This window comes from Manis pentadactyla, chromosome X (assembly GCF_030020395.1).
Source record: "Manis pentadactyla isolate mManPen7 chromosome X, mManPen7.hap1, whole genome shotgun sequence".
Taxonomy (NCBI): Eukaryota; Metazoa; Chordata; class Mammalia; order Pholidota; family Manidae; genus Manis; species Manis pentadactyla.
Genome location: NC_080038.1, coordinates 78889034 through 78912953, shown reverse-complemented (window position 1 = coordinate 78912953; position 23920 = coordinate 78889034). Strand labels below are relative to the sequence as shown.

The 23920-nt window shown below is 34.8% G+C and overlaps 1 protein-coding gene across 3 annotated transcripts in view; it reads right to left on the bottom strand.

Moving 5' to 3' along the window:
• The window catches only part of DACH2 (dachshund family transcription factor 2), a 761757-nt gene that overhangs the window by 156691 nt on the left and 581146 nt on the right, over nt 1-23920 (bottom strand). For all 3 annotated transcript variants that reach the window (XR_008995031.1, XM_057495299.1, XM_057495298.1), the window contains exons 7-8: nt 7428-7563; nt 4801-4884 (exon numbers count right to left, since the gene is read on the bottom strand). Coding sequence is in view for 2 of the 3 variants with exons in the window: in XM_057495299.1 (XP_057351282.1) it covers nt 4801-4884; nt 7428-7563 (220 nt within the window). In the remaining variant the exon portion in view is untranslated. The remainder of the gene's footprint in view (nt 1-4800; nt 4885-7427; nt 7564-23920) is intronic.

Sequence of the window (23920 nt, the reverse complement as noted above, 5' to 3'; positions counted from 1 at the left end):
GCCAGAATCACTCTAATACCAAAACCAGGCAAAGACTGCATGAAAAAAGAAAAGTACAGACCAATATTCCTGATGAACATAGACACAAAAATACTCAACAAAATATTAGAAAACCAAATTCAAAAACACATAAAAAATATCATCCATCATGAGTAAGTGGGATTCATCTTAGGGAAGCAAGGATGGTACAACATTCGAAAATCCATCAACATCATCTACCACCACAACAACAGAAACCACATGATCATTTCCATAGATGCCAAAACAGCATTTGACAAAATTCAACATCCATTCATGATAAAAACTTTCAACAAAATGGGTATACAGGGCAAGTACCTCAACATAATAAAGGCCATATACGACAAACCCACAGCCAACATCATACTTAACAGCGAGAAGCTGAAAGCATTTACTCTAAGATTGGGAACAAGACAGGGATGCCCACTCTACCCACTGTTATTCAACATGTTACTGGAGTTCCTAGCCATGGCAATCAGGCAAAACAAAGAAATACAAGGCATCCAGATTGGTAAAGAAGTCAAACTGTCACTACTTGCAGATGACATGACATTGTACATAAAAAACCCTAAAGACTCCATTCCCAAACTACTAGAACTAATATCTGAGTTCAGCAAATTTGCAGAATACAAAATTAATGCACAGAAATCTGTTGCATTCCTATACAGTAATGATGAACTAACAGAAAGAAAAATTAGGAAAATAATTCCATTCACAATTGCATTGAAAAGAATAAAATACCTACAAAGAAACCTAACCAAGGAAGTCAAAGACTTATACACTGAAAACTACAAGACACTCTTAATAGAAATTAAAGAGGACACTAACAAATGGAAACTCATTCTATGCTCTTGGCTAGGAAGAATTAATATTGCCAAAATGACCTAAAGCAATCTACAGATTCAATGCAATGCCTATTAAAATACCAACAACATTATTCAAAGAACTGTAACAAAGAGTTTTAAAATGCATATGGAATCACAAAAGACCCCAAATAGCCAAAGCAATCCTGAGAAGGAATTATAAAGCAGGGGGCATTTCGCTTCCAAACTTCAAGCTCTACTGCTGTAAAATTACATATATGCTTGTTATATGACCCAGCAATGGCATTCCTAGGCATTTGTCCCTAAGAAATGAAAAGGTGTATCAACATAAAACCTGTACATCAATGTTCATAGAAGCTTTATTAATAATAGATAAAAATGAAACAATGAGCTGTCCTACAGAGATGGTTATACAAACTGTGGTGCATACATACCATGGAATATTATTTACCAATAAAAAGGAAAAACTAGTGATACATACAATAATTGGGACAAATATTAAGAGTATTATGCTGACTGAAAAAAATTTTCAAAAAGTCACATACTGTATGACTCCATTTTTAGAACATTTTTTATGATGATGGAATTATAGAGATGGAGAACAAATTAGTGATTCCCAGGGGTTAAGGGTCATGGGAGAAGAGCAGGAGGAACAATAAAAGAACAGCAGGAGGTATACCTCTGTGGTGAAGGAACAGTTCTGTATCTTGATTATAGTGGAGGGTGTAGAAATCAACATGTGATAAAATTCCATAGAAGGATATACATACAGACATACCATCAATGAATGCATGTAAAACTGGTGAAATGTGAATAATGTCTATGAACATATACCATGTAAATTTTCTCATTTTCATATTGTATTGTACTTATATGTGATATTTTCATTGGGAGAAATGGGTTGAAGAGTACACAAGATCTCTCTATTCTTTTTGCAACAAAGTTTTAAAACTGAAGGTAATTCAAATAAATTTTCCAGCAAGATATTCCCCTTGTTTCTCTCATTTCTATTTAGAATCACTGAATAGAATAAAATGCACAAAAATGTGTCTTTTACTCTCTTTTAGGTATTTTAACTTCATCATAAAGTTTATTTGTACTGATGTTTGTATTTTAGTTGGTCCAATACATTAGTCTCTCTTATTCAAAAAATATAATATTCAGAAGATATATTTCACATTTTAACCAGGATCAATAATCATTTTCAAACACCTGAATAGTGCCACTAGGTCTGGAAGATGTAGTGTAGTATCTAAGACTGTCCCAGGAATAGAGAGAGAAACATCTGATTGAATAGAGAGTATTTACAATGTTATAGTGCCAATATTTAGCCTAAATCCTCCTCTAATTTGAAATTAGTTCATTTACATAAAATAGATATAATACTTTTATTCTAGATGAGATATACTTTAGATTCTTATGATCATAAGATGTCAAAACTGTTAGCTTTTCATCTGTAACTTGTGGACTGATGTAAAAGGTTCAATGGACTCAAGTCCTGGACTAGATAAATTTATTGTCACACTATTCCTATAGCATTCCAGATTTGATCATCAGAACTTTTTGCAATGTAAAGCTTTCAATAAATACATCCAATACAAAATGCAAAAGGTCAAAAAGTCCATTGTTTTTTTCTGCTAGCGTTTTGGGAGACTACTGACTACTAAGGGAAGAGAGTCTTGCTTTGTGCATTTGCTTCACATGGGCAAACTGGGGTGGATAATCCCAACTGCTCTACTCTAAAGAACTGAGAACTGACTTTTAAAGGCCATGTAACACAATGTCATAACATGCAACTTACTTGGTCAATTTGTTTGACATATGTTAAAATAAAATCAAAGGCTTCACTTAATTGGCCAGGCAGTTTAGTCAAAAGTACTCAAGTTGAAACTAAAATAGAAATTTTGGTTAAGTCATTTGGGACATAGTCTAAATGGACATCACTGCCAGAAAAGCCCAGCTGATATGGACTTTGAAATGTCTGCATATGAAAATTCAGGGCAAAATGCAAATTCTCATTTAAGACATGTTTTGAACTGTCACCCAATTTACAAGGCACAGTAAGAGGTGAGCTACATGAAGCATATTCTTACGGTCTTTCTTCATTTTCTGAAAATGTCCACATAATAGCAGGGCTGGCATTTTATAATTTCCAGAGCTATAAATCATTTTTAAAATCATGATGATATTACTTTAAACAGATGTGAAAACATATGTTTGCCACAGTTGTATAAACCGCTTACTTGTCACACCTAATAAATGTAGAGACTTTTACTTCAACTGTGTTCCCATATAATAACTAAATTTGAGGAAAATATACTTTATATTAATATTGCAAATATAATTGGTAGAAATTGACACAGAAAATCTCATTTAAAAGAAAATCTTCCATTATAACTGGGGTGCAGTTTAATATGCCACTCCCATCTATTAAGGTGTTTAGCAGGAGGTGTGACCAACTTAAGTTGACTGAAATGAATGAAACTGTGCCATTCCACAGCAAGAGATTCAGAACTGCCGGTACATACCACTGTGTATTTTATGAAAATCAGTTACTGTACATCTGTACGAGCACTCCAGCTGATTTTTCATAAAACACAAGCAGTGTGTACTTCAGCACTGCAACACATAGGCCAGTCCTAAATGCCCTTTTGACTTACAAGGTTTGCAGTTCCGATGGAATCATATACATCATGTAAAGCTTGAGATTTTCCTAGAAAAGCTACTTTACTACCAAACTGTCCTTCAAATAGTCATGACATGGTGGGAAAGAGGTCCCAGTAACAAATTGTTGCAGGATTATGAATGGACTTTCACCTTTAACTAGAATTTCATTACTGGTGTAAGAGTTTGGCTAGTTTAATATACTGAGCCTGACTTCTTCCCTTCTGACAACTATCCTGAAATCAATCATTTACATCTTGGAGCCCCAGAGGGTATAACCTTTTAGAGTCTCAATAAGAAAAGAGCAAACATGTGACAAGGAAATCAACCATGGATTAATGAAATTAAAATCATACATTATTCCAAATTCTAACTAAAATGCTTATCTAGGTAATTAAGGAAGAAAGTTCAGTATAGAGAAGAAAGAAAAATTTATCCATTAACTCTTTAGCTCATGGAGTCTTTCTATCTCTATATATTGTGAGCATCATTAGTATAGATAGAAGAAAAACGCACCCTACAGTGAAAAACAAACAGGCCACCTGATCTGGTAAATTACATGTTAGCCTACATTGTTTAGAGTTACCATCTAACTCATGGTGACAGCCGTAATACATAACCTCTAACATATGCTGATACATTTTCCTTTTCTCTTACCTTTTCAGACTTTTTAACAAGTTGTACTCAGCTTTCATATCAATATAACATAACTTTTAAATTCTTACTCTCCCTGCATTCTTTAAACAGATACCCTAAGAAAAAAACTGGATTCTATGCAGAGGTGATATGTGTACCTCAGTGGGTCAAAAGCATATCTATCAATATTTCAGGTAAATACTTCATTAGAGTAGCTTGCAAAGCTTTCATTTGCAATGTCCAAATTAGCATATATTTTTAAATTGCTTTTGAGGGTTGAGGGGAGCATCTCTCTTCCACAACAGCAACTCAGTTTTTCAAACATAGCCATCAAATGGTGAGTCATTTAAACATAGTTAACAAAGTGCATGCATAAAAAAAAGGGTCAGGTATCTCTGATCAGGCATAATAAAAAGACTTAAGTTAAAGTTTCCAACCATAGGCACAAACTTACTTCCAGATGACATGTAATTTGTAACATCAAATAAACAAGCTTCAGGTAAACATTATTTGTTTTTACTACTAAAAGAATTTATCCAATGCCAGTATGGATCTATTCTGACTTAGAAAAATGTGGATGCAATATACAGCACTGGGATGTTAACTGACTTAGCATCTGATCTTTACATGTACATCAAATAAGCAAAAATCATTTTACCTTTATTGTCCCTTTGGAATTTTTTGATGGTTGGTCCATTATCCTGATCAACAATGAGTTCCTCTCTATTGTTGGGAATCATAACTACAAATAAGAGATATAACAGAGTAATTTTCTTGCAAAATACCCAAAAGAAAGGCAAAAAATAATATACACAGCTACTTTACTCCAATAACAACCAACACAAATTTTATACACTTCTACTTGTGCAAGATTGACAAGATTTTAGTTGGTTTGGTGTTCATATAATTTAAAAATCAGTAAACTACATAATCATGTGAATTTTTAAAGTATAATTAATATATAGTACATATATTTGCCAATATATTTCTATTAAATCATATAAAATATTTCTTTTAAAATACAATGAAAATTAGCTGTTTACCTCTATTATTAAGAGTATATTTCCCAAAATGCTTCTGAAAGGAATTTACCACTTAATTTCATGCATTTAAAATAATTATGCATTACTCCACTTTACAGAGTTTTGGCAAATATATATATAGTAAAATTAATAGCTAAAATATTTCTGAGAATTACTGTAAGTGCTTCTTCACAAAACATGTATACTTAAACAGGAAAAGCATGCCAATTTTCATAGTTGGCCAAAAAACATGCCAAATTTTATCTCTTAATTCCCTTTAGTTATATTTTATTAAAACTTTTTAGCTCTATAAGTAAAATAGTCACTTTAAAATAAAAATCATCAAACCTTCTACTTCATTTATAGACAATCTTACTACCATGCTTGGAAAATTGTGGAATGTGCATAGAAAACCTAATTAGTATCAGTGGAATTAGAAAAGTTTTATGTTGCCAAGACTTTTTTGGAATATTACATTGCTTTTGAAATATTTGATTTTACTTCTAAATGTAAGATGCCATTCTCTTATGATATCTCTACCACAGAGTATATATCCCTATGTCCTCTGCTTTTAGCCAGCACTCAATAAACAATTCTCTTTCTCCCTTTCCTCTCTCCTTCACCTTCATCAACACAAAGATTATCCCAGCAGAAGCATGTGTGTTTTCATTTCTTGATTCATTAATGGTCATTCTACTATATTGGCTTGTCTTGCTCAGAGACCTTTGAATCAGTTACAATGTTGTAACAACCAGGTAGTCTGTGTCCAAAGAACAGAGAGCTAGAATACCTCTTACATATCTTCCAGGAATTAAACTTACTCCTTTAGGGCCATTAGCCTTAAGTTCTATCTCAGTGGCTCTTAACACTGGCTGCACATTAAAATATCCGGAGGAGATACTGTAAAGGAAGACAAAGCGCTGCTGCCAGGATCTATTCCAGACCAGGTAAATCAAACTCCAAGCATGTGGTCTGTGCATCTAGAGTTGTAAGCACTCCAAAGATGATTATAAAGGGGAGCCAGACTTGAGACCCACTGAGATCACAATGATGCTAAAAAGCCACAAACAATATATAATATTGACAGGCTAAGTGAGACTTGGATCAATTTCCACAAGGGAGAAATCATCTTCATCTTTCTCTGGCACAAATCCATAATCTAATACCCTCCCTGAAACCTTAAATTCCTCTCCTTCCACCACTCCCGCCGCACACAATTATTTTGGAGAGGCTTGAAGCAATTACTATTATGACATGTAAAAATGTAGAGTTCACATAAAGAACATCCCTATAATAAGACTAAAAGAAGAGCAGAAATCATTTTCCCTAAAGGAAATGGCTACTTAGGAAACTGGATTGTATAGGTACAGAAGATAAACAAAGGTTTTACCTAGCTCACTTGGTTCATAATTATTATATATGAAATGAGAATTTGTTATAGCTGAGGGCACTTAGTATAACATCTGTGTACCTGAGTAGGATCAGACAGCAGGAGATGGTAAGCTATCAAGGTAAACCCACACAGAGAAAAATAAGTGCTTATCCCTCACATTTCCTGAGCGCTTTAAACTTTTGAAGTGTTTTTCCACATATTATTTAATTTGACCTCACCAAAACCAAGTGGATTAGACAGGGCAGTAATTATTTCTGTATATTAGGTAAACAAACTTGTGATTAAGTAGAATACCCAAAATCTCATAGCTGGTTAGTGCAAGAACAATGGCTAGACTCAAGTCTTCAGTATGCCACATCACCAACAATAACATGGTAATATTTCTGGAATAGTCTCTATGGTGTAAAACAATAAAAAAAAATATAGGGAAAAGTATGTTAAATATCTGTTCTCTAAAATGTCAAGATTGTAGAAAATCATGTTCTGATTCATTTTTTAATCACTCAAGTGATTGACTGCCTAAAGTATATCTTACCTTCTATTATTCTAAGGATGCTGTGAATGTAACAAGTATATTGTATCACATTAGCTGTTAAATACCAACATATTAAATTAGCATATACTCTACAAAAAATACCTTGTATGAGATCCACTGACACAGTTAATGAAGGGACTTTCAGAGAACAAACTTTAAACACTTCATTTCATTTTGTTATACATATTGCTTCAGCAAAAAAAAAAAAGGATGACCATTTCAGAAAGCCATTTATATTAAGATGACATCAGTTCCTCCAGCTTCTTTTTCCTCTATTGCCTGATGAAGAACTTCCTTGAAAGAGCATCTTTCAATTCCTTGTTTCAGACACTCACCCATTCTCTCTGATTGGTGATCCATCTGAGAGGGAGAGCTGGATACACTGCTGCTAGGGTGGGAGGAGGTCTGGCTTCCAGGGCGGTGACTCTCTTCCAGGGAGGGAGCAGGAGAAGGACTCTCTGGAATCCGTTCCTGACACAAAAGGAAATGCAAAAGGAAATGCCATCTGTGCACTGACTTTTTCATGCTGGTTGAGTCCCTAACATTTGAAATGTTGACTTCTCATTTATCCTAACAGTGTGCACATCCATAGTAACCTGGTCTTAACACAGATCTTTAGGCAAAAGCATAATTTTTGTTCTTGTGAAATTAACAGGATATCATTAGGGTTAAAGAGGAACATGGTAGACATTCAAAAAAAGTTAGCTTTCATTTGTTTTCCTATCAAATTCATAAGACATTATGAACACAGGTGTGTAGTGAAGGTTATTGTTTTTGTAAGGTTCTACACTGATATAAAGTTCATGCCAAGGCCTGGAGGGTTATCCTACTCTATGAGTAAGAAGACCTTCCAAAGGTAAATACTTGAGAACCTTGGGAAAAAAATTCACAAACAGTGGCACCTGGTACATGTTGAGTCTTTCTGCACAGAAATTATGGAAATAATATATCTGTAACCTATCAGACCGTAGGAATCAATGTTGCATTCTGCCAGCAAAACAGTTAGGCAGCTACAGGACACAATCATGGGTTTTCCAAACTAACACTAACGACCCAGACCTACAAATATCAATTCCTTAGTAGCTTAGACTTTTATAGTTTTAAATGAGGAATTTAAATAAAACTAAAATATTTCTTTTACATTCATCTACAACAACTGTTACTGCTTTCAAAACTTTTGTGATTATGAATATTGCTATAAAACCATTAAGTTATTCACTATGTTTATGCATCACAAATTCATGAATAAATCTGACAATCATTCAGTTAATTTGATCAGTAAAATAACCAAATTGTGGTGCTTATGCATATATGCAATAAACATGACTGGGTGATAGACATGCTGGGACAGTGAATGCTTGTTCTATAAAATATTTAATTCATCCATAATAAATTTCATAAATTAAGTGTTATGTCTAATTATCCATAATTACAACATCAGTATTCTAATCATCATAACATTAAGCATTTGTTCATTAAATATGTGCTTGTACATTTTCACATTGATTTTGCCTGAGAAGCCTAAAATTTATAAATCCCCTAAAGAAAAACTGTGTTTGCTTAATGCATAAATAATAGCGTGAAAGTTAAAGGTTATTATTTCATTAGTAAAAATTAACATTTTTCAAATTTTGTCAATGTGACAGGCAGAATAATGGACCCCAAAGATGTCCAAGCCACATCCTAACAGCTGCAACTTGTGAATATGTTACCTTACACAGCAAAATGGACTTTTCAGGTGTGATAGAGAATCTTGAGATAGAGATATTACACTGGATTATCTTAAAGGCAGAAAGGGAGAGTCAGAAGGAGATACAGTTATGGAAAAATGATCAGAGATGCAGCATTGCTGGATTTGAAGGTGGAGAAAGGGAACCATGAGCCAAGAAATGTGGCTGGTTGCTAGAAGGTGGAAAAGGCAAGCAAACAGATTCTTCCCTGAAAGCTACAGAAAGAAATGCAGCCCTGCCAATACCTTGATTTCAGCTCACTGAGACCCATGTCAGACATCCAACTTTACAGAACTGTGACATAATAAATAACAATACAGTTTCAAGCCACTAAATTTGTCATAATTTGTTACAGCATCAATAAAAACCTAATAAAGTCATCAGTGTATGTTCATTTTTAAATGGTGTTTCATATTATGTTTAGCATTTAATTAACATTTGATAATTTTAATGAAAAGAATAGTAGAGTGTATTACCAACAGTATTATAATTAAATACTGATAACTGTAAATGTATATTGCATTTTAAAGGGTTTATAACTGTTGTCATACTTCAAAAACAATGTTTTATAGCAGAGAAATATACATGCCATTTGTATTTTGTATACCAATAAATAGTTGTAACACTGTGTATACATGGTGAAATCAAATGAAACAAGCAACGCAGAAGAAAAGAATCAAGTTTTCTTTTTCAAATAATTACATTTGTATTCTGTAGTGATGGTATGGGGTTGGGCAGCAAGATAAACATAGCCCTTATATCACATTACCTTTTACTTTTTGAAAGGTCTAGCTGTGAAATTAAACTGTCATGATTAAAAGTGTATTCTCTAAATACCATGTGTACACATACACGCATACCAATGTAAAGAATTTCACATATGAGATCAAAACATTTTTTTGCCTTTCGCAATTGTGCAGCCTGGATGGTTCTATGCCAAACTATGTGCATAATGTATAGAACATTCAATATTTGTCTTTGAATTCTAACACTGGAAATTTGCTGAAAAAATACGTAATTTTTTAATGAACTATGTTTATCTCTAATGGATATCTGAATGAATGGACAGGGACAAAGTACAGCAGTTGCTGAGCAAAAATAGAACTGAACAAACAAAATCACTGTGTAGTGGCAACAAGAGTCATACACATAGCAATATATATTACCATAATAAAAAGGGAAAAATTTTGAGTGATTCATAAAGTTGATGCTTTGGAAAAGTAAGAGAATCCAACTGACAGTGACACTTGCTCTTGCCCACTCTGCCTAATAAAAAATAAAAGCTCACGTGAATTTTAAAGAAAATGGAAGACTGTCTACACAAATAGAAAGTTTGATGAATAATGAGAAAAAACAATGCTATAAAGAGGGGTCTCCCAAAATGTTTAATATTAGCATATGAACAAAGAATATGAACTCAATTTACTCAAATTCATTCTTTGACATTTTCAGCAGCATAATAAGTGAAACAATAAACCAACTTTGAATATGGCATAGAGTGAAAGCAACATTTTGCGTGTAAGATTTTGTAACCTACACTTTTCAAATTCAATCAAGGTTCAGTTATTGTCATTGTTTTCCTAAGGCACACAGAGGTCAGACTTTTTTTGCAAACTAAATGATATTAGATGAGTACAGTGCCTTATATTGATTAAGAATTAGATGGGTTTAAAGGTATATATCTGTGTGAAACTGAGAATGTTTAATTTCTTCTAAAATAATGAATAGTTCTATGAACAATTTCTTCTTTGCAAGTAAGCAGATCCATTTTTCAGCCCTGTAATCAGTATTCATTGATTTAGCTACTTAACTGCAATGTGCTTCAGTTCATTAGGTGGCTACTGTTGTGTCTCAGCCTAGTTAAAATTTCACAGCAAGTTAATTTGTTTTATTACAAATGAGAACACTAGTGATAATGTCCTCACCATTTGCCAAATACAGGGTTAACAGTATTTGCAACAAATCAATAAGGACATTTAAAAAGGAAAATTGTAGATCTAAAACTCCAATCATTTTTACTCATTGATGACTTCATTTTATTTGCCATTTATGACTTTTACAACCCTGTTATTCATCATGTATTTCATTCATGCCCCATCAAAAACAACTGTAGTTCTTCTGAAACACTGCAGAAGTCTCCAGATTTAGTCAAAGTAGCAGAGGAGGGAGATTTCCAAAACTGATACATCCTTACCTAATCAAATCCCCATTTACCCCCTGCAATTAATAAAATTATCTGCAATAATAATTCAGATGCTTAATATGCTCACATATAGTTGAAGGCTTATATCTAAAAAGAAAGAGATGTTATAGAATATTATTGATCAGTTGGTTACTAGTTAATAACAGTTATTGTTATTTATTAGTATATACTATCCCTTCTTCAATCACACTATTTTACTTTTATGTTGGGGATATGTCACAAATGGTCAAAGGAGATATTTATCATAGTTAATCATTTGAAAGTACATTTGAACGTTAAGGAGCAGGATCAAAAATCAATGTTTAGAAAATTTAGTTTTATACAAGGTTTAACACAGTTAATTTGGTTTAGATTTAGTTTATTGGGAATAAAGCATCAATCCTGCCCGTTTTCATAGAGACCTCCTTAAATCATCTCAATATAGTACTTTAACATCCTTGGAAATATGGTAGTATTCTCAGAACTTATGAAGTACTAATATGTGCATATTAAACATGTGTTTATATGTATGTGCATATGTGCACAGTTGTCTTTTAATAACAATGATTTCAATGTTAAATTGTTGCCTCTGATATTTTTTTTTTTTTTTTAATAATTATTTTTTATTGAAGGGTAGTTGACACACAGTATTACATTACATGAGTTTCAAGTGTACAACACAGTGGTAGAACATTTATATACATAATTCTAGGTTCCAGCTATCACCCTACCAGGCTGTTACAATATCTTGACTATATTCCTTATGCTATACATTACATCCCGGTTACTAATTTATTTTACCATTGGAAGTCTGTCCTTTTTTTTTTTTTTTTTTTTTTTGTGAGGGCATCTCTCATATTTATTGATCAAATGGTTGTTAACGACAATAAAATTCTGTATAGGGGAGTCAATGCTCAATGCACAATCATTATTCCACCCCAAGCCTAATTTTTGTCAGTCTCCAATCTTCTGAGGCATAACAAACAAGTTTTTACATGTAGAACAAATTCTTACATAATGAATAAGTTACATAGTGAACAGTACAAGGGCAGTCATCACAGAAACTTTCGGTTTTGCTCATGCATTATGAACTATAAACAGTCAGTTCAAATATGAATACTCATTTGGTTTTTATACTTGATTTATATGTGGATACCACATTTCTCTCTTTATTATTATTATTTTTAATAAAATGCTGAAGTGGTAGGTAGATACAAGATAAAGGTAGAAAACATAGTTTAGTGTTGTAAGAGAGCACATGTAGATGATCAGGTGTGTGCCTGTAGACTATGTGTTAATCCAAGCTAGACCAGGGCAATAAAACATCCACGTATGCAGAAGATTTCTCTCAGAACGGGGGGGTGAGGTTCTAAGCCTCACCTCTGTTGATCCCCAATTTCTCACCTGATGGCCCCCCTGCGACTGTGCCTGTCTTAGGTTGTTCCTCCCTTGAGGAATCTTACCCGTCTCTGGCTAACCAGTCATCTTCCGGGGCCATACAGGGAAATGTGAAGTTGGTAAGTGAGAGAGAAGCCTTATTGTTTGAAAAAGTTAGCTTTTTACTTCTTTGCATATTTATGCCCTGTGGCTTCTATGCCCAGCAGTTGTCTTGAGGTATCTTTACCACTTGGAAGAATTATGATACTCGGTAAATTTGATATGAGGCACGAATTCTATTTAAGGGTTGTAATTAGGAGGGAAGAAGAAAAGCTATAGAAGTAGCAGGCGGAAGAAAACATGGGAAGATTGATTATTTCTTTGATATATCTTCTTGTAGAGTAACTTCAGCATGTATAGGTTTTAAGCTACTACTTAAATTGCACACACACATTAACATAATAGGAGTATAGTTACATAACCAAAGCATATCTGTAATTACCAGCCATCTGCAGTGAAACCAAGAAAACCAGTTAGGCACCTTAGGCATTTGTGAAAACTTATCTATGATATGGTGGATATTGTCCAAATGAACTTGAACAGTCTGAGAGAAATCAGACAAATTAAAACAACCCATTCCTGGGGACTGTTCACATTCCATATGTTCTTTTAACAATAAATAGTTTGTAGTTGTAAGACTTTGGAGCGCTGATATTTTATAATATTGATTCTTAAAAGCATTCAGTGGGATTATGTAATATATACTTTGTCTTTTTATTTTTATTTAATTGGAATTCAACTCTAACTGTAATTACTCTTCCAAATGTTAATCTATTAATGAGTTCCTAAAGGATTTAATGGCATTTTACTACTGAGGAGTGGTTTTTGGAAATTTATCTGAATGCTAGATATTTTATTCATGCATTTGTCTTGATATTTCATATTTAATTGATGAGCTCCTTCTGTACTGTCACTAGAGTTCTAAAGAAGCAGAACAGATTGTAACCTAACAGACTTTAATAATGAAATCAGGGACAGGAAAATAAAGTTTGTTCATTGTTGCTGCTAACTTGGCTTGCCACCAATCCTGAGGAAGAATTTGATGCCAAATTTGGTATCTCTGAATAGTATCAGAAACATGACACTTTATTAATCTTTATGAATCAGTTTAAGAGTTAATCGCTTTCTACAATCACCAATTGCCAGTTGTATTTACATTAACATAGATGTATATGGCAGGATTTGCATGGACTTAGAAGAAACAGGCAAACTGGGGATGCAGCTGGAACATGTAACCATGGAGGAGTCCAAAATTATAGGCACACCCTTTCTGTGACCTGTGTGGACCCTCTCACCTCTTCTATGTGATCAGCTTGTTCTGGAAGAGGCTGCAGCTTAAGGGAATCAGCCATAATAGCTACTCATAGCATGTAAATGCCCTCAAATAGGAGAATGGATAGTTCAGTTGGAAAATGCATGGCTTCTAAATTATGTTGTAGGCTTGGACCTCTGCCACCCATGCAAACACCCCTGCCCCCATGTTACCCTCAATTCTCACTCACTGCATCTTCATCTCATGTTCTAAAAAGTAATAATAGTTTTGTCTTTCCATAAAGCTTAATTTAAGACTGAACTGGTAATTTTTCAGTAAATTTGGATTATCACACAAAAAAAACCTCTCCGTGTTGACTAATTTTAATACCAGATGTTCACATGCTAATGCCACTGCCTTGTGACCATTTCCTATCAATTCATTAATTGCCAACTGCTCAGCCAAAAAAAAAACCACAGCTAATCAGATGGTATTGGTAAACAGCCAAATAACAGCTTCATACTCAAATTTCTAAAATTCATTATCAGAGAAAACTATAGCACAAGGGTATTACAGTTTACCAAAAGTACAGAAAAAAAATATTATAAGGTACTTAAATGTCAAATAGGAAGTAGGTTTTCATACAAGTCAAGTATTTTACCTATTTTGCTCTTCAGTTTTTACCACATTTAACGATATGACTGAAAGATGAATAGAGTGCAAGCCTATTCTGAGCGTAATGTAATTTCCAGTTCATGGTATTGCTATATTAGTTATTAGCCACAAATGCTAAGAGCTGAGCCAACAGTAAAGGGATCTCAGTCAGAACTAAAGACCATGTTGCTGGCATAATAATATTCTCAGATTAGTTTCTGGCAAAAAACTAAAAACAAAAACAGAAAAAAAAACAACAAAACATTTGTTTGTAACTTTTAATGTCTTTTCCAGTTTCAGAATTAAGGTCTGTATCACTAATGACCATTTATGTTGGAAACACTCCCCAAAGTTTAATATCCAATGAATCATTAGTTTGCATTCATTCAAGCAACATTTATTGACTGCCTACTGTATCCACTGGGGATAGAAGGAAGGTCTATGGCTGTTTTCATATGGTTTATATATGGTTGTAGGTCAAACTAAAGACTAAATAATCCACATGTAAACATTGAAACATAATTTAAAATCATAAAGAAATCAGATCAATTTTGATATTAGAATGGACACTCCTCTCCAGTTCATACTTAATCTCTAGCCTTTAGTGGCAATGAAGATCAAAGCAACCATTACAGGTGAACAAATAAATGGTCTCTAGAGGGAGGGTCCAACGCTCATATGCATCTAATGGTAGAGGAATGCTTGGTCCTGCTACTAATGAGAAGTTATATGAAGAATGCATATAGTCGAAGTCACATTTTTATCAGCCTAGCTCTCAGCCACCATATTGTTTTCCACTTACTAACATTTGTATATAGATCCTTGAATATAAACATATTCAAATAGAATAATATCAGGCAATATACACTATTTACTACATGCCAAATAGTGCTCTAAGTGCATTAACACGATTTATTACATTTAGTCCCTCATTAACACTATGAAGGAGATACAATTATTATCCCCATTTCACCGAGACCTGAGGCAAATTGAGCTACAAGTAGGTAAACTACCTGAAGTCACGTAACAAGCAACGGTGAAATGAGGATTCACATACAGGAAGACAGTCTGACTTCAGAGCACATGGTCTTAATCATTATGCCATATTGCCTGCAATGAAATCTGCTTCTTGAAGTATCTTATTTAGTTAACAAAATATGATTGCTCTAGCGACTAACAGTATATATACTTCTATAAATTCTTTTGGGGGTGGGGCTTATATCTGTTTAGTTTTTGGGTTTTTGATAAGACAATGTAACAGTCCTTTGCACATGTTAAAACTTTGCTAAATCAGTGAATTCCATGTTCTCATTCTCTGTTTTCTAACAGAAAATGATGATAAAATAATACAGCAAGAAGAGATTAAAGATGTCAGCGTGAGAGGAGAGACAGAGGCTTCCTCCTAAAACTGGATACAATTAGAAAATATAATTGGCGTAACTAATCCTGAAAGAGCAACAGGAAAGAGGACAGTGCCAGACTGCATACAACTGGAGAAAAGCAGACCTCACCAAACGGGGTAACGTACCAGAGCTGTGGCTCCACGGGACCCAAGCCCTTCCCCCACCCCACCTCACCGGTGGGAGGAAGAGAAACAGAGCAGGGGGGAAGTGGAAGGTTTGAGACTGCTGAATACCAAGCTCGGGAGAGCTGCTCTGGCAGCACAAACCTACATTTCATGGTGCTTTCATGAGACTTGCATAACTATCAGGTTGGAAAGTTAATACAGGCTGAGTTCCTGGGGAGACTGGGATTCCAGCGGCTTGTGGAAAGCAGGGATCCATATCCGGCTGCATTGGGACAAAAACTTATACCTGTGTGACCAGCCCACTGGCTCAGGCAGCAGAGACAGGCACAGCAGCCGGGAGGTGGGGAACAGCTCTTTCCTCCCCCCCAGGCACCAGTACCACTCACCTGCAACCCCTGACATTGCTTCAGGGGCTGAGCAGCTCCAGAATATATCTTCTGGACACTAGAGGGTGCCATATACAAACATGAAATGCCAAACGAACCTTGTCCAGAGTAAAATAATTAATACAACTCCCAAGAAAGATTTAAATGATATGGACTTCGTGACTCTTCCTGAAAGGGAATTCAAAATAAAAATCATCAACATTCTAATGGAGGTACAGAAACACATCCAAGAATTCAGGAATGAATTCAGGTCAGAGATCCAATCATTGAAGAGCACAATGGAGGGTATTAAAAGCAGGTTGGATATGGTAGAGGAGACAATAAATGAAATAGAAACTAGAGAAGAAGAATACAATGAAGCTGAGGCACAGAGAGAAAAAAGGATCTCTAAGAATGAAAGAATATTGAGAGAACAGTGTGACAAATCCATACACTCTCAGGCTATGGAGATCCATAGATCTCCCAACACAAGGGAAACAAGGAGGACAACACCAAGACACATAGTAGTTACAATGGGAAAGATCAAGGATAAGGACAGACTGATGAAAGCAACCAGAGGGAGAAATAAGATCACATACAAAGGAAAGCCCATTAGGCTAAAATCACACTTCTCAGCAGAAACCTTACAGGCCAGAAGGGAGTGGCATGATGTATTTAATGCCATGAAGCAGAAGTGTCTGGAACTAAGATTACTTTATCTGGCAAGACTGTCATTTAAATTTGAAGGAGGGATTAAACAATTTCCAATTAAGCAAAAGCTGAGAGAATTTACCTCCCACAAACTATCTCTGCAGTCTATTTTGGAGGGACTGCTATAGATGGAAGTGTTCCAAAGGTTGAAGAGCTGTCACCAGAGGTAAAAAAAAACCACAGGAAAGAAAGTAGAACAGCTAATAGTGAAGCAAATGCAAGATTAAATTAACTATCCTCAAAGTTAATCAAGGGATAGACAACAAGTACAGAATTTGATACCTAATATATGAAGGGTGAAGGAGGAAGAAAAAGAAGGAGAAATAGAAAAGAACCTTTAGATTGTGTTTGTAAAGGCAGAATAAGTGAGTTAAGTTAAACTCTTAGATAGTAAGGAAAGTAACCTGAAATCTTTGGTAACCACGAATCTAAAGCCTGAAATGGCAATAAGTACATACCTATCGATAATCACCCTAAATGTAAATGGACTGAATGTATCAATGAAAAGACATAGAGTAACTGAATAGATGAAAAAACAAGATCCATATATATGCTGCTTACAAGAGACTCACTGTAAACCCAAAGACATGCACAGACTAAAAGTTAAGGGATGGAAAAAGATATTTCATGCAAACAATAGGGAGAAAAAAGCAGGCATTGCAGTACGTGTAACAGACAAAATAGACTTCAAAACAAAGAAAGTAACAAGAGATAAAGAACGACATTACATAATGATAAAGGGCTCAGTCCAACAAGAGGATATAACCATTATAAATATATATGCACCCAACACAGGAGCACCAGCATATGTGGAACAAATAATAACAGAAATAAAGGAGGAAATAGAATGAAATGCATTCATTTTTAGGAGACTTCAACACACCATTTACTCCAAAGGACAGACCCACCAGACAGAAAATAAGTAAGGACACAGAGGCACTGAACAACACACTAGAACAGATGGACCTAATAGACATCTATAGAACTCTACACCCAAAAGCAACAGGATACACATTTGTCTCAAGTGCACATGGAACATTCTCCAGAATAGACCACGTACTAGGCTACAAAAAAAGCCTCAGTAAATTCAAAAAGATTGAAATCCTACCAACCAACTTTTCAGACCACAAAGGTATAAAACTAGAACTAAATTGTACAAAGAAAGGAAAAAGGCTCCCAAACACATGGAGGCTTAACAATACGCTCCTAAATAGTCAATGGATCAACGACCAAATTAAAATGGAGATCCAGCAATATATGGAATTAAATGACAACAACACAAAGCCCCAAGTTCTCTGTGATGCAGCAAAAGCAGTCTTAATAGGAAAGTATAGAGCAATCCAGGCATATTCAAAGAAGGAGGAACAAACCCAAATGAATAGTCTAACATCACAATTATGAAAATTGGAAAAAGAAGAAGCAATAGGCCTAAAGTCAGCAGAAGGAGGGACATAATAAAGAGCAGAGAAGAAATAAATAAAATTGAGAAGAATAAAACAATAGAAAAAAATCAATGAAATCAAGAGCTGGTTCTTCGAGAAAATAAACAAAATAGATAAGCCTCTAGCCAGACTTATTAAGAGAAGAAGAGAATCAACACATATCAACAGAATCAGAAATGAGATAGGAAACATTACGACGGACCCAACAGAAATACAAGAATTATTAGACACTATTATGAAAATCTGTATGCTAAGAAGCTGGAAAACCTAGAAGAAATAGACAACTTCCTAGAAAAATACAACCTTCCAAGACTGACCAAGGAAGAAACACAAAACCTAAACAAACCAATTACCAGCAAAGAAATTGAAGCAGTAATCAAAAAACTACCCAAGAAAAAAAGCCCCAGGCCAGATGGATTAACCTTGGAATTTTATCAGGCATACAGAGAAGATATAACACCCATTCTCCTTAAAGTTTTCCAAAAAATAGAAGAGGAGGGAATACTCCCAAACTCATTCCATGAAGCCAACATCACCCTAATACCAGAACCAGGCAAAGACCCCACCAAAAAATAAAATTACAGACCAATATCCCTGATGTACATAGATGCAAAAATACTCAACAAAATATTAGCAAACCGAATTCAAAAATACATTCAAAAGGATCGTACACCATGACCAAGTGGGATTCATCCCAGGGATGCAAAGATGGTACAACATTAGAAAATCCATCAACATTATTCACCACATAAACAAAAAGACGGACAAAAACCACATGATCATCTCCATAGATGCTGAAAAAGCATTCGACAAAATTCAACATCAATTCATGATAAAAACTCTCAACAAAATGGATATAGATCGCAGGTAACATATATGATAAACCCACAGCCAACATCATACTGAACAGTGAAAAGCTGAAAGCTTCTCCTCTAAGATTGGGAACAAGAAAGGGATGCCCACTCTCCCCACTTCTATTTAAGATAGTACTGGAGGTCCTAGCCATGGCAATCAGACAAAACAAAGAAATACAAGGAATCCAGATTGGTAAAGAAGAAGTCAAATTGTCACTATTTGCAGATGCCATGATATTGTACATAAAAAACCCTAAATACTCCACCCCAAAACTACTAGAACTGATATCGGAATACATCAAAGTTGCAGGATACAAAATTAACACACAGAAATCTGTGGCTTTCCTATAAACTAACAATGAACTAATAGAAAGAGAAATCAGGAAAATAATTCCATTCACAATTGAATCAAAAAGAATAAAATACTTAGGCTTAAACCTAACCAAGGAAGTGAAAGACCTATACCCTGAAAACTACAAGACACTCTTAAGAGAAATTAAAGAGGACACTAACAAATGGAATCTCATCCCATGCTCTTGGCTAGGAAAAATTAACAGCATCAAAATGGTCATCCTGCCCAAAGCAACATACAGATTTGATGCAATCCCTATCAAATTACTAACAGCATTCTTCAATGAACTGGAACAAATAGTTAAAAAACTCATATGAAACCACCAAAGATCCTGAATAGTGGAAGCAATCCTGAGAAGGAAGAATAAAATGGGGGGGATCTTGCTCCCCAACTTCAAGCTCTACTACAAAACCACAGTATTCAAGACAATTTGGTACTGGCACAAGAACATAGTCACAGATGAGTGGAACAGAATAGAGACCCCAGATATTAACCCAAACATTTATGGTCAATTAATATATGATAAAGGAGCCAAGGACATTCAATGGGGAAATGGCAGTCTCTTCAACAGATGGTGCTGGCAAAACTGGACAGCTACATGTAAGGGAATGAAACTGGATCACTGCCTAACCCCATACACAACAGTAAATTGAAAATGGATCAAAGACCTGAATGTAAGTCATGAAACCATTAAACTCTTAGAAAAATACATAAGCAAAAATCTCTAGGACATAAACACGAGCAACTTCTTCATGCACATATCTCCCTGGGCAACGGAAACAAAAGCAAAAATGAACAAGTGGGACTTTCTCAAGCTGAAAAGCTTCTGTACAGCAAAGGACACCATCAATAGAACAAAAAGGTACCCTACAGTATGGGAGAGTATATTCATAAATGGCAGATCCGTTAAAGGGTTGACATCCAAAATATATAAAGAGCTCATGCACCTCAACAAACAAAAAGCAAATAATCCAATTAAAAATGGGCAGAGGAGCTGAACAGACATTTCTCCAAGGAAGAAATTCAGATGGCCAACAGACACATGAAAAGATACTCCACCTCGCATGTCATCAGAGAAATGCAAATTAAAACCACAATGAGATATCACCTCACACCAGTAAGGATCGCCACCATCCAAAAGACAAACAACAAGAAATGTTGGCGAGGTTGTGGAGAACAGGGAACCCTCCTATGCTGCTGTTGGGAATGTAAATTAGTTCAACCATTGTGGAAAGCAGTATGGAGGTTCCTCAAAAAGCTCAAAATAGAAATACCATTTGATCCAGGAATTCCACTTCTAGGAATCTACCCTAAGAATGCAGCACTCCAGTTTGAAAAAGACAGATGCACCCCTATGCTTATCGCTGCACTGTTTACAATAGCCAAGATATGGAAGCAACCTAAATGTCCATCAGTAGATGAATGGATAAAGAAGATGTGGTACATATACACAATGGAATATTACTCAGCCATAAGAAAAAAATAGATCCTACCATTTGCAACAACATGGATGGAGCTAGAGTGTATTATGCTCAGTGAAATAAGCCAGGCAGAGAAAGACAAGTAGCAAATGATTTCACTCCTATGTGGAGTAGAAGAACAAAGAAAAACTGAAGGAATAAAACAGCAGCAGAATCACAGAACCGAAGAATGGACTAATGCTTACCAAAGGGATACGGACTGGGCAGGAAGGGTGGAAAGGGAGGGTTAAGGGCAGGGAAAAAGAAAGGGAGCCTTACGATTAGCATGTATAATGTGGGGGACGGCATAGGGATGGCTGTGCAACACAGAGAAGACAAGTAGTGGGTCTACAGCATCTTACTACACTGATGAACAGAGACTCTAATGGGGTTTGTGGGGGGGAACTTGGTGAAGGGGAGAATCTAGTAACCATAATGTTCTTCATGTCATTGTAGATTAATGATAATAAAATGAATAAAAAATAAAAAATACTAGAGCAAGCCAATATTTAGGAGTAATTATCCTTTCTGGCTGACAGCAAGACCAATTACACTCACTTGCTGATTTTTTAATGTTTTATCTTTTTTTCTCAGAGATTATCCATGACTAGACTTTTCATCTACCCTACTTCCAGTCTAGAACAGCATTGACCTATAAAATATTCTGCAATAACATAAATGTCCTATACTTGTGCTAATATATTACCCACAAGTACTATGTGATTATTGAGCAGTTGAACTATGACTAGTTGCAAGTGAAGAACTGAAGTTTTTATTTTATTTCATTAGTTTAAATTGAAAGAGCCACATGTAGTTAGTGGTTACCATGTACAACAGTGTTGCTGTAATAGGTATGTTCTATATATCTAACATTCATTGTTAATTGTTTACACCCATGGAGGTTGTAAAATTTTCTTTATTTTTTCTATATTTTTCTTTAGAAGTCTAAGCTTCTAAAAGCCTCATCACTTCTCAGAGCCCTAAAAAGCTATGGCTTTGTCTCCTACCTGTGAAAAGAAAATGAAGACAACACTAGTGAATGGACAGCCAAGTCTATTCTTCCTTCTGATAGCTTTCACTATTTAAGGGCATTTGCAGGAATCAACACCTGTAATCACCAAACTTTTTTCACACCGGAGTAGAAATATTTACATAGTGGTAGAAGAAAAAGGCCCAAATACAATTATACTCCTTCCAATTTGGCATCATTCTATCTTGAGGTGGTATAATTTCAATAGGAAAACAACTGCTTATCATTAACTTTTATAGAGATTTCTCTAGCTTTCAGTTAACATGTTATGCTTTCCTGAAGAAACAGAAATTTGTAGTTAAACTGGTTTGAAAAAGTTTTGTTTTGTTTATGCACATTGGGGGAGATTGGCATGGAGTTTGATTTGATAAGATTTTTTATATTTCATGTAACACTTTAAAGAAGAGTATTGTCTTAGAGCTGGCTAAACTAGAGCTACTTGTTAAATACCCAGTAATTATATGACCCAGGTATAAAACTGTTGGTAATTTGAAATCAGTCATGGTGGGAACATTTACAACACAGAATTTGGCAAATACAAATCAGGGTTCTCTTTTTGTTTTGTTTTTTGAAGAGTTGATTAACAGACACACCATTGGATGCCAGCCCAAATAAAATCTGAATGTATAAGTCTATTTATGGGAATCTGAGGACTTTTGTGCATATTACAATGTATTCTTCTGAAGCATTTGATCTTAGGGTTCAGACATGTTACCCCATTACTCTTTAAAACTCCAATGTTTATGTCCTAAAAATGAGGATACTTTCCTACACAATCACAGTCAAACCTTTAAAATCAGGGAATTGACACTGATAAAACATTACCATCTAATCTACAGGCTCAAGGAATCTGACATTTTTATTTCACTCTAATGTTCAACATCACCTGACTAGGCAAATATTAAGTTTATGAATAAGCACAGCAAGTGTTGGGTTGAGACTAAGAATATTCAAATAAACACAAGTGTCACATTACAAAAATACATATTATGTGAATATGCACTTGATAACAGTTGTCTGCATCCCATACTGTTCTTCTGAAAATTTAGAGACAAACATAACACACTAAAAAAAATCTACCAGTAAAGTTTAAGCAGAGAGAATGTAGGAAAATTTAAATCACTATATGTACTTTCCATTCTTGTTATGATTTAGGAACTCTGGTCTCATAAACTGTGAAACAAAATCTGCAAAAAATGTTTTAAAAATAGTACATATGAGTTTATTTTGTCTATTTACATTTTTAATCAATAACTATATAATCATTTATTCTGTTTATGGTTTGTCTCTCCCCATTAGATCATAAACTAATGGGGAGAGACAAACCCCATTCCCATAAATAGATACATAATAGGGACTCAATCAATGGAAAACAAAAAACATGGATGAACCCACAAAGTTTTTAAACCAGATATTGGTAACTTCTTCTGACTTGATTAGTTGTTAAAAAATGTGTTTGCTAGCAAATGCCAAATTGGCTTATGTGAAATAAAATGAGGAGCAAACATGGCTTATAATTAGCCCAACTAGTTTTCTGATGTAGGCTCAATCTAAAGAAATGTAAGTGTAGAAACAAAGTGTACAAAAAGTGAGGTATATTTCACAGAAAAGAAATTAAAGCACATAAATATTAAAATATTTGCTCCCAGGATCTTTGACAGAAATGCTAAGTGCTAGGAATTAAATATGGTTTGCATAGCTAGTAATTAATAAATTTGATATACTCTATCTTGTAGTCTTAATATTCAAAGCTCGTAATGCAAGACCAGCTTCCAAAGGAAATTGTGATCACAGTCTCATAATTATCAGTGACAAGGCACAGGCTTCGGCT